Source organism: Anarrhichthys ocellatus, unplaced genomic scaffold (genome assembly GCF_004355925.1).
Source record: "Anarrhichthys ocellatus isolate YVR2014 unplaced genomic scaffold, GSC_Weel_1.0 scaffold147, whole genome shotgun sequence".
In the NCBI taxonomy this organism is placed as follows: domain Eukaryota; kingdom Metazoa; phylum Chordata; class Actinopteri; order Perciformes; family Anarhichadidae; genus Anarrhichthys; species Anarrhichthys ocellatus.
Window position 1 is genome coordinate 238016 of NW_022280177.1, and position 11771 is coordinate 249786.

Here is an 11771-nt window from a genome sequence, read left to right on the forward strand (position 1 = left end):
CTTCCAAACACCTAACATACAAACAGCCTTTTACAAACAAGCCGCCTGTGTGATAACAGTTAAAGTAAACTCTTTTCCACAGGTCGACAGATGGGTAAAGTGGGTTGAGGCGGTTTTGCACACACTGATTCAGTCACATCCATCACATCTCAAAGCATAAGACATAAACAGAGAGAAGCAGCTATACCAGACGCCTTACAAGGGAGTGCTTTCGAATATTTAATGGCAGCAAAATTAAGTCAGGCTTAAAAACCGAGAAAATGTATTTTTACGTCTCCCCGATCGTTTCAGAGTACAACGTGTATTTTAGTGTGAATGGGGGAAGAAAAATCAATGCAACTGTCAAATGTGAGCTGATTTAAATGAGTGGACAGCACAGCACATACAAACACTTTTCATTTGATATGAATGTGTACTCACATGTTCAAGTGTCTTTAGCTGTCTCTCTCTGCTTTTACTTCAGTTTCTCAAAGGTGTGTGCATCTTGACCCTGAACACACCTCTAGCGTACCAACAACCCACACTCCCTGGAGAGTTGCATCACCCACGTTCCCCAGCGTATAAACAAGTGTGTGTGTGAGTGTGTTTGTAATTGTAACTCCGGTTCCTATACTGGATGTACGCTTAGCTGAGCTCTAGAGACTTAGTGTAGGTGAAATTGACCTTGCGTTTCCTCCCGTACATTAAGTCGAGGTCTGAACCAAAGGCGAGCGGGTATGTGAACACACCGCTTGGTTCCGTTTCCTGTGTGTGAATTCAGCTTGAAGAACATCCCGATTCCTCAAATGTATCTCGAGGAGAGAGAGACAGCTTGTCGGTGGAGCTGTGAGTTGGGATGCACAGGTGTGTATGACATATTAAAGAGGAGTGACACACAGCTGGAATACAAACGACTGTATATCATTTGGGCCGCTGTGGCTCAGTTGGCGGTTCGATCCCCGGCTCCTCTTGTATGCTTGTGCACAAGTGTCCTGAAGCTCAAGTTGCTGCCGATGGGCATATGTGTGTGTATGTGTGTGTTAAATAAAAAATTACATTATGCCATGCTGCATTTAAAGTAAATATAGAAGTTGTCATGGACACTATTATGCTCATCTGAGAGATCATACAATACAGCAGTGGGCTATAATAAGACAATGGGCAGCCGATGCAGATGCGCCATATGTCATATTTAACTGACGGCCATCGGAGCATGCATCTCTGCCATGCCTCAATTCCTCCGCTCGCACTTAGGGTGAGAGGGGGTAGAGGAGAGAGGAGGCGAGGTAAAGGAATCCTCAGTTGTCATAGAGATGGCGCCACGTGTGATGTATGGAACTTTGGTCACATGATTACAGGTGGTTGTATATGTGGGGATTGTCATAACCGTAATTTCTGAACAAACTCCATCCACTGATGAAGACCGTGAGACGCAGTTGAAAAGAGAAAAACCTGTGTCCACTATGCGATACGGCCTGTTTGTTTCTGGTATATTTCTACTTGGGTTTTATCCTCATGGTTGTGCCCATTCTGACAATGCCAAACCTTTACATTCACCCCTCTGTTGTTAAGATTCAGCAAACGCAACCTAGCCGATAACAAAGCGAAAGCAGTGAAAGCCTCCATAAGCTTTCCACATGCATTTTACTTAAATGATTTCATACACTTGTCTCAGAGTCCGACCTAAAGTTACCTCAGACATCAGCCAACTTGGAGCAGCTATTGTAACTAACGCCACACCTACTTCCTGGGCTTCAACTGTACACATCTCTATGTTTACATGTATGAGGTGGTGCAAAATTCTGTTCTAGATTATAACCGTTTGGACTGTTTGTATATAAAAAGTTGACGTAGTCACCATGACGTCACTCATTGGTCTGTAGACTATGAGAGGGTGGAGCTACGTAGATTGCTGAACAAGACATTTGCAGTCGACCAAAATGTTACATTTAACTGTCATGAAGTCACACTTTGACAGTTAAAGTTCTAAGAAAAAACAAAGGCCAACACCAAAATTGAACGGCGTGGTAGTGACCTGTCAATCACCGCGTAGCCCCGCCCTAAAGTATAGCCTACTTTATGGTCTATTTGACTCTAAATGGACCATAATGTACTAAATGAACATCATGCTGTATTGAAGAAGACTTGAAACTAGAGATTGAGACCATAAACTCATGTTTACAATGTTTACTGAGGTAATAAATCAAGAGAGAAGTAGAGTCATTTTCTCATAGACTTCTATACAACCAGAGGAGTCGCCCCCTGATGGACACTAGAGAGAAATAAAGTTTAAGGAACTTCAGCATTGACTTCACTTTTCAGTACCGGAGTTTGTTTCCATTAAAGAATTTCCAAAGAATTCATATAACTTCAAAAAATAAATAACAAAAAACATTAAAGCTGCAAGCAGCATTGATCGGGCCCTCGCATATTCACGCACGTCGAGGTTACTGGTGTGAGGATTTAAAATTAGAAGTGTCTTTTAGGATTTATAGTTAGAAGTGTTTCTTAGTAGGATTTATAGCACCCTTAGAAGTGGATAGTAAAATGTTAGCAAGTACTTGGGTTATACCAAATATGCTTGTAAAGCTTGTCAAAGTTTTTGCCAAAGTTGCAAATTCTTATCAAATGTATAGTATGTTTACAGTATGTTTACCATAGAAGTGTTAAGCCATAAAAGACAGTCATTGAATGTATTAAACTGTGAAGAATAGCCAAGGGTCAGACAGGGATTTTTAGACAGGCATTTACAGGGACACGCAGAAGGAATATCACACCCGCGCCGAGGGTCCTCCAGCTGGCTGATGCGAGAAAGGAGGAGCTAGCTGGATTTAAACCAATAGAAACAAAGACGGACATTTTGTGAACTTTTACGAACTATGAAAGGAGATACAGAGGAAGAATTCTTTCAGTTCCTCTCGTTTCATCTTGTAGGTTGTTACGCTTCCAGGTTGGAATGCGTGTGAACTCTTTTTCGCGAATCATATTTCTATAGATTCTGTAAATAGTGTACTTCACTTTGCAATTGTTTTAGCTTCAGTAGGATTTAATACTTTTGATTGTAAATCAGTTTATGGTAGATTATTATTGAAGCGACTCTACTGTAAAAGACAGTGGAGCGTGACTCGCGGCCCTGCCTCGTGTGGGGAACATTGAAGCCTCCACACTGGCAGGACTGTGGTTGATGCGGCCATGCATTTCTGTGACCATCATACACTGCATGCACGAGTTAAACGGTATTTCCTGTGTCGACAATGGCGTAGCCAGGTCATTTTGCCAGGTCTTAAACCTTGAATGTTTTGAGTGTACCTCCGAATACAATCATAACTGTAAGCCTGTAAAAATCGGCAAACAACTGAATGTGTGTGAACGCGCTTCAGTGTTAGTAACATAACAGACTGTCAAAGTAAATGCAGGTCGTTTGTTTGTGCAGCTAGCTCTGACAATCACTGCTGAGTACCTCACAGCTGGAAGAGTCGAGGAGAAATAGGAGAATGTATAGTTCCATGTGGAAAAAAAACATCTTTTTATAAAGAAATAAGTTTGATCCAAAAGGTGAGCCAATGTAGAAGAATCTATCATACAAATTAGTCTGGGTGCAGTTTGATTTTATTAAACAAACTTCACGTTGCATGAAATTACTTTACATTACGGCCTGGCTCCAAAACAAACAAAAACAATTAAATTGATTATTAATGAAAACTCCACGTACAAGCGCGATTTGGAAACCTTTTTTATCCAATTTCTGCTCTCCAAGCATCTTCGTTTGCACATATTTAGATCAGAGAAGTCTTTTTCTGGTGGTGTGCCGATGAAACCTTTCAATAAGTTCAGTGTTTAGGCCGCTGTAATTATAGAATCCTGCTTACGTCCGTGTTTGCCAGTAGGTGGCGCTATGACTATGAGTTAATATAGGCATGCAGAAGTCATGACAGTCATCAAGCACGTCAAGTTTGGCACAGTTTTGACGAAGTACAGTCAAGTTGAAACAGTTTGATGGATGATGGCGAACCATGTAAAATGGCCACCACATCCACGTCGTTCGATGAAACCTAAAGCTTTGAGTAACTTTTAAAAACTAAGGTCTTTATATTGTTCTGACCAAATTCTAGGCTGATCTGATTAATTCCCTAGGAGGAGTTCATTAAAGTACAGCACCTGGAAATGGCAAAAAAAACAGGAGAAATTCATCCAAAATTAAAAATGGGTGACTTCCGTTTGGGTTTAGAGCAGGGGTATTCAACTAAAATTCCAAAAGGTCCAGATTGAGAAAATCTCCTCGGGCAAAGGTCCGAAACATTACAATAATATCTAACTTGCGCGATTTATTGCCATATATAGAAATATATTCAAGAAGCCTAGTAGTAGTAACATCTCTGTGTAGTCAACAACTGTCAAATCAAATAAAGAAAGTACACATCAATTATATTTTAACAAATTATTATTCTCAGTTTTCAAATTTAACTGGATGGATTATAAATAATACAAATAAATGTTCTTCTCATTTCAAGTACAATAAGGGCTGCATTAAAGAATAACTGACAAAACAGAAAGCTTTTCAAAATGTGCATCTTAAAATAAAGTAATTCATTTTAGAAAAAATTATTTCACTGAATTGTCCTGCAGCTTTAAATTCAGTTCATTCAGGTGTGAAGTGATGTCAATAAAAAAAGCCACAATATTATATTTTTCTCATCTTCTAACAAGATAAATCAGTGAGCATGATCTTTATCTGTGGTTATTAACACTTGTTTCAGTTCTATTCTCCCTGTTAACATCATTGTTGGGCAATGAATTCATGTGTTATGATTCTGATCATATTGAGCTCTTAGGTTTATTTTGTGTCTTCATTTCAGATGTGAGTGGGTACGTTTGTTGAAAAGAGTTGTGCTTTGCCTTGTCGCTTCATTTGCCGCTTTTATCAATAGTTACAGTTTCTGAACATATGATACTGGTTTTAACTGCCTGTGGGGAGAATTAACATATAAGAGTCTGTTCATAATTGCTTATAAATTCTATTCTCTCTGAACACATTTCTCTTTTTGGAGAACGTCATGTGAGATAACTTCTTTGATTAGCTCAATGTTCCTGCTCTTCTTTCTATTTCCTCGTCTCAGCCCCGTGTGTCACGGTGTGTGTAAACCCCGCTCGAGTCAGGAAACTTGTCAGAATACCCATATTTCATTGGCTGAGCTGCATCACCTGATGTGATTTACAACTCATTGGTCAGTGTGTTTCCTGCACCGCTGAACAAGTGCCGTAACGGCTGAATCAAGTGCGCTGGTTAAAGTCCAACTCGCTGCCTAATATGTTTAATTCCGAATTGTCTTTCGGTTCCACGGTCCGGGACCGGATGCAACTGCGTCTGGGTCCGGACCGCGGTCCGCCAATTGGGGACACCTCGTTTAGAGCATGGTCCCAAGATACTTTTTTTAAGTTCAGACGTGATACATCTACCTACCAAATTTTGTAAATCTATGTCAAACGTACTGCGAGGGCTGCTTCGTCGAAATCTTGTAGGGGGCACTATGGAGCCGACTTAACAATCTAAAGCATTAAAATCACATTAGATAACTACATTCAGGATTGTAAATGTGTTTTGACAAGTAGGTTATGTTTTGAGCATGTTTAGCCTCTCAAAAACACCTTAATTTTTCATGGCGAAGAAAGCGTCGCCACGGCAATGGCTTTTCACAAAACAATAAGCTTTGAGTAACTTTTCATCACAAAGGTCTTTAGATTGTACTGACCAAATTTGAAATTGATTCAATTATTTCCCTAGGAGGAGTTCGTTAAAGTACAGCGCCTGGAAATGACAAAAACAACACTAGAAATTCATAAATAATTTCAAAATGGCTGACTTCCGGTTGGGTTTAGAGCATGGCTCCAAGAGATTTTATTTTAAGTCGAAATGTGATTTATGAGCCTACCAAATTTTATACATTTATGTGAAACGTACTGCGAGGGCTGCTTCGTCGAAAGTTTGTAGGGGGCGCTATTGAGCCGATTTGCAACTCTGAACGAATAAAATCATATTATATAACTACATTTTGGGCTTGTAATCTGTGTGCCAAGTTTTCTTATGTTTCGAGCATTTTTTGCCTCAAAATTACCTTCGTTTTTTTCACAGCGAAAACTGCGTCGCCATGACGAAACATCAAAAGCTTCATGAACTGGCATTATGAACTTCTTACATTTGTGTGGAACTAATTTGATGTAGATCTGATATACCTACTAAGAGAAACAAGCCAAAGTATAAAGACTTTAACTTCTTGGCCTCCAGATGTCTTCAGGACTAGAGTCTAATCCAACATGTGAAATCTGGTAAAGATCTGATGATGTGGAGTCGAGTTACATCAGTTTATTCGTTCACGGCGAGGGATTGAAATTCACCGAGCTGCCACGTCGCCGCCCTTCAACAACTTCTTACAATCTTCACAATGAAGCATTATCAAGGTCTTAAGACTTTTCTGACAACATTTTAGAGGGATCTGATTAATCTGTGAGGAGCAGGATGCAAAAGTACACAACCAATAACTTCCTGTTGCTACCAGGTGGAGATATTGCTATGATTCTAAATTGTCATATAGATGTGTTCAAGGTTAGGATTTTATGACATATGAAAAAACGTCAAAAAACGTCATAAAATTCAAAATGGCCGACTTCCTGTTTTGTTAAGTGAATAACTCCAAGAGGATTTTTTGTATGTCCCATCACGTTCCACATACCTACCAAATTGTATACAGCTAGGTGAAACCCAATGTTGGGGCTATTCAATAGGGGGCACTATCGACCCAATATTTCATACACCCTGGACACCCCAATCAGGCTGCAATTTCCGCAAATTCTGCCTTGCGTGGCAAATTTTGAAAACTTCCCAGTATCCCAAGCACTTCCTTTTTGCGACGAAACAGGTACGATAATAATAATAAACATTAGAATAACAATAGGTCCTCCTCTCCGACTACGTCGGTGCTTGGGCCCAAATAAACATTAGAATAACAATAGGTCCTCCGCTCCGACTATGTCGGTGCTCGGGCCCTAAATATAGCCTCTATTGCTGATTGGGTTCCAGTCTCAAATCCGGCAGTACCAGGGGGTTCATTTGGGTCAAGTAGGCGCAGATATGGAACGGTTTCAGGTCTTTCAGGTGTTAGGCCAGGGCAGAACTCTAGGTTTTTGGCCTCTGTCGATTTAGTGTGTTAACTAGAGAAGTATAACTATGATAAACTGTCATAGTAATAATCTATCATTTCAAAGCCAGATAACATCCTGGTATAACGTTCTGTAATTTTATTAACGTTCTCCTTTATGGGTCATGAATGAGATATGAATTGAAATACAAGATAAAAGTTACCCTCTGCCTACCGTTGTACAGACTCTGGTGGTGGGGGGCCATCTCCTCTCCTGCTGTCATCCTCTGATCCTCGTCCCTGCCGGGGGAGCCACTGCCATACCTCCCCTTGCCGTGCTCTGCCCCGGGGCTGTGCTGATAGTGGTAGTGGTGCCGTATAGACTGTGGACTACCCAAGATCACTCGCCCTTTCCTCAGGTGCTCGGGCGTCCCCATCGCTGCCATCTTGGCCTCGGGACCCCCGCAGCCCACCCCCGCCATGTTGACCGATCGGTGTCTCTGACTCAGCTCAGGGCTAGACTTGGCCGAGCTCTTCCCTCCACCCGGTGACACCTGTCCCGACAACAATAGCTGTTTGTGGGCTAACAGGTCAGACCTGCAGGGTTTGGCGTGGGAGTCGCACGGTAGCCTTGTGGGGGACTTGCTGTGTTTCTCCTGGCTGCGTCCCCGAGGGCCAAGAGGGTCCAGGTTGGTGAGGGAGCCCCCGCGGGGGCGGCAGGACTGGGGGAAGGTGTGGTACTCTGGGGTGGAGCTGTGCCTCCTGCCGGTGGATTTGCACATGTCTCCCGGTTTGTGGGTGTGCTCCGAGGGGACGCACCTCGATCCTGGGCTGGCGTTGGAGCCCAGCTGAGATGGTTTTCGGTGGGGGTTGTCTGGGATATCGTTGCTCCCTGCGCTGGAGGTGCTGCTCCCATCGCCGACGTCCCGCAGCAGGCCAGACGCTGGGACCCCCCCACCCAGCTGAAACAGACTGTCAATGGAGCTCCTACGTCCGGGACCTCCGTGCCCTCCGCCTCCGGCCACGGCCGCAGCCCTCTCCTCCTCCAGCATGAGGCACACCTCCTTGAGCTCCAGGTTTTCCCAGACAACCTCAACCTGCCGCTGCTCCAGCTCCTTCAGCTTCTGCAGGTAGATGGACATCTCCTTCCTCATCAGGCCGGCGCTGTAGCGGCCGAGGCGCTGCCACTCCCGCGACACCCGCTTCCCCTTCTGCCGGTCGTCGTCCAGGAAGCAGCACAGGTCCCGCAGCTCCTGGTTGTCCTCCTGCAGTTTCTGGTTCACGTCCTGGTTTATACATATAGGCGCTCACACACACACACACACACACACACAGAGCAGCACAGTGAGGGATTACATGCACACTCCTGCTGGGATTGATCAGTTATCGAGTGAAAATAGACAGACAATTTATATGCAACTATTTTGCTAATCGTTTGAGTTGCTTTTCAAGCAAAAAAAGATAAACATTCTCTGGTTCCAACTTCTCAAATGGGAGAATTTTGCAGCTTTTCCTCGTCTAATTAGTTTCTTAGACAGTTGACAAAACATGTCTTTTGAAAGTGTCAGATTGTGACGGGCTTTTTCCACTGTTTGCTGACAGTTTATAGGCAATGAGTTCAATGTCAGATTAACCAATAATAAAATCAGGGCTGCAACTAGTGACTATTTTCATTATGTATTAGTCTGCCAATTATACACGAATAACATCTAAAGCAATGACAAAGATATCCCAACTTCAAATATCTGGTTTTGTCCGACCAACATAAAAAAATAACTAAATATGTTTTTGTGATTATGATATAAAACAGCAAAAAGCAGTGAACCTCAAATTGAAGATGTCGGACCGGAGAATAAGAAGTATTTGTAATTACATTTTTTTTATTAAGATAGCAGCCGATAAACTTTCTTAACTCGTTAATTCGATGAATGACTTCAGCTCTGAATGAAATGATTATTAGCTGTTTTCTTGACTAGACTTAAAGATATTAGATATAAATATTCTAAACACAATGTGTAACTGATGGCTACACCAACAAACGTTTTGTGGACCAATGAAGGCAACAAGTTATCCATTTTTTTGATATACTCTGGGCACCAAAATCCACTTTATATGTAATGAATATATTATAAATTAATTGACACGAGCATTGACCATTCCAACAAGTCTGTATATCTCTAAGCAACATGATTAATGATTTTATAACCTTAACTATTTAGTGACCAATTTGCGCTGAACTGACAAACTATAAATGTGCCATATATCTCAGACGTCTTGCTCTGTTATTGATCCATACGCATCCACATCAGCATGCTCATTGCAGCACACACCCATCTTACCTTTAAACTCCGGATCTCGTTCAGGTGCTGCTGGAGTCTCCGGTTCACCTCCCGCATCAGATTGCTGTGCTCCACGATGGCGCTCCTCTTCCCCGCCTCCGCCCTCCGCAGCCGCCGTACCAGCTCCTCTTTGCCCCACTTCAGCAGCTCCTCGTCGTTCATTTTGGAGATGTCCTCTGCGGGACTCTCCGCGCTTTTGGACTGCTGCAGCTGCTGCGCGCCTTTCTCCATCCTTTTTCAACAACAGAGGTTTGGCAAAAAATAAATAAAAAGTAATGTGTTTAGTGAATTCCGGAGAACGAGACAGCAAACCAAGCCCCCCATCCCAAAATAAATCGAATACACCCAGGACAACTCCGATCCAAATCGCTATTTGGGTTCCCCCCCCCAACCCACCCTTCCTATGACCGTTGAATCACATCGCTTCCCCAGCTGCGCCTCTCTCCCACGCCCATGCTGCAGCTCCAGGTGCTCCTGCTGCTAAATCCCCGCCGTTAGAGCGTCAGTCCGCATGCTGCTGCTGCTGCGTCTCCGGCTGAGCCCTCCGACGGCTTGGCGGGGCGGTTTTTCTCCAGGTGCATGCCGGCGCCTTTTTGCGCACTCCCGCCGTCGCTCAGTGAGCACTACCTGCGCTGTTCGACCGCCGGGGAGGAGAAGGGGGAGGGGGAGGGTTGCAGGTGCATAGCCGGAGAGAAGAGGTGCGTTACTGTGGAGAACAGACTCTCTCTTCTCTCGCTCCGTCACCGGCTCTCTCCTGACGCATCTTTGTCATGTTGCGCCATCTGCTGCGGCTGAAAGATAAATGTACTGCAGAACACCTTCTCTAAATACTCATTTGACCTTCTCTAGTATTTTTATATTGATATTTAGTTTTCCTCATATTGTGTCCTCACCCTCTTCAGCTCAATCAGCTCCCCTCTTGTTCGGACAGAACAAACAAAAAAAATTAAAGAATAAACTAGAAATGATGGTGGGAAAGTAATGCTGCTCGGACAATAAAATGAAAAATGAACAAACAAACTGTATGAACTCACTGCAAATAAATATACTAATAACAAAAATATATTTATTACTCTAATTATATTTAGAAGATACTGCACAGTGTGGTCCGAACGTATTTGGACAGTGACACCAGCTCAGAGGATTTGAAACAATTACTGTCAGCTCTAAAGTTCAAGAACAGTTCAGGTTTTCGAAGTCTTTTCCTGTCAATTCTCTGCCTCCACCCGAGAACAGTGAAGATGAATCAATACATTTTGTTTGCGATGTTCGCAGCATTCAAAGGATTTCATGAATTCAAGAGTCTATATTCTGCACAAGCCAACAGTTCTCATTGGGACCATTTCCTCAAGGGAGTTTCAAAACTTTGAGGTCTAAGAATTATTGAAAGAAACAGGACGCCCTAACTAAGAGTCCATGTTTGAGATTTTTTAAACAACAAATTTATACTTTTAGCACGGAGGCAGATTTTCCTTAAATATCAGGAAAGCATCATACACATGTGGTCAAATTAAACAACAGCTTTCTTGTACTGCTGTGCCAGCATGAACACACACACACAAACACACATATATATAAATATATTCAATTTTAATTCAATATATTTTGTATAGCCCCAAATCACAAATTTGCCTCTTTTGCTGGGCTTTACAATCTGTATGCGACATCCTCTGACTTTAGACCCTCACATCGGAACAGGAAAAACTCCCAAAAAAAAACTTTAAAGGGGAGAAAAGAGGAAGAGACCTTAGAAAGCAACAGAGGAGGCATCCCTCTCTCAAGATGGACAAAAGTGTGAAAGATGTCATGTGTAGAAAATGAACATACCAGAGTTACAACACATTCAATGCTTATGACAGAAATGATTCATATAATGAGAGTAAGCAGAATAATGATGAAAACATGACTAAGAACAGCAGAAGTGGATATAGTAGAATAATAATAATAACAAAAGCAGTAATGGTATCGGCAATAGCAAGCAATGTGACTACTAATAAAGATAGTAGCAGTGGGTGTCAGCGGGGCCATGGCAGGAGGAATGACCAGGGTCCAGATAAAAACACTATCCATGGAAACCTGCAAATGGAGAAAGCACAAAAACTCTGAGGAAGAAGCAAAGTTAGTAATATGGATTAATGGAACATGAATTCATACAGAAGAGCAGAGAGAAGCTCAGTGCATCCTAGGAAGTCCTCTAGCAGTCTAGGCCTACAGCAGCTTATCTAAGGGCTGGTCCAAGGCAAACCTGAACCAGCCCTAACTATAAACCTGAACCAGCCCCAACTATAAACCTGAGCCAGCCCCAACTATAAACCTGAGC

At 42.6% G+C, this 11771-nt stretch overlaps 1 protein-coding gene across 1 annotated transcript; it reads right to left on the bottom strand.

Annotated features, from left to right (window-relative positions):
- Positions 1-6971: 6971 nt before the first annotated feature.
- On the bottom strand, positions 6972-10191 carry LOC116400104 (coiled-coil domain-containing protein 85A-like). Its single transcript, XM_031877765.1, has 3 exons — positions 9848-10191; positions 9452-9683; positions 6972-8398 (listed from the first exon to the last, which is right to left on the bottom strand). The coding sequence occupies exons 2-3, from the start codon at positions 9680-9682 to the stop codon at positions 7289-7291; spliced, it is 1341 nt and encodes a 446-aa protein (XP_031733625.1). The 5' UTR covers position 9683; positions 9848-10191; the 3' UTR covers positions 6972-7288.
- Positions 10192-11771: the final 1580 nt, after the last annotated feature.

What these genes read in the sequence shown, in the direction of transcription:
- LOC116400104 (XM_031877765.1), bottom strand. Translation starts at nt 9,682, where the DNA reads ATGGAGAAAGGCGCGCAGCAGCTGCAGCAGTCCAAAAGCGCGGAGAGT. An exon ending in ACGAGATCCGGAGTTTAAAG is followed by an intron (nt 8,399 to 9,451) that starts GTAAGATGGGTG and finishes TGTATAAACCAG; the next exon opens with GACGTGAACCAGAAACTGCA.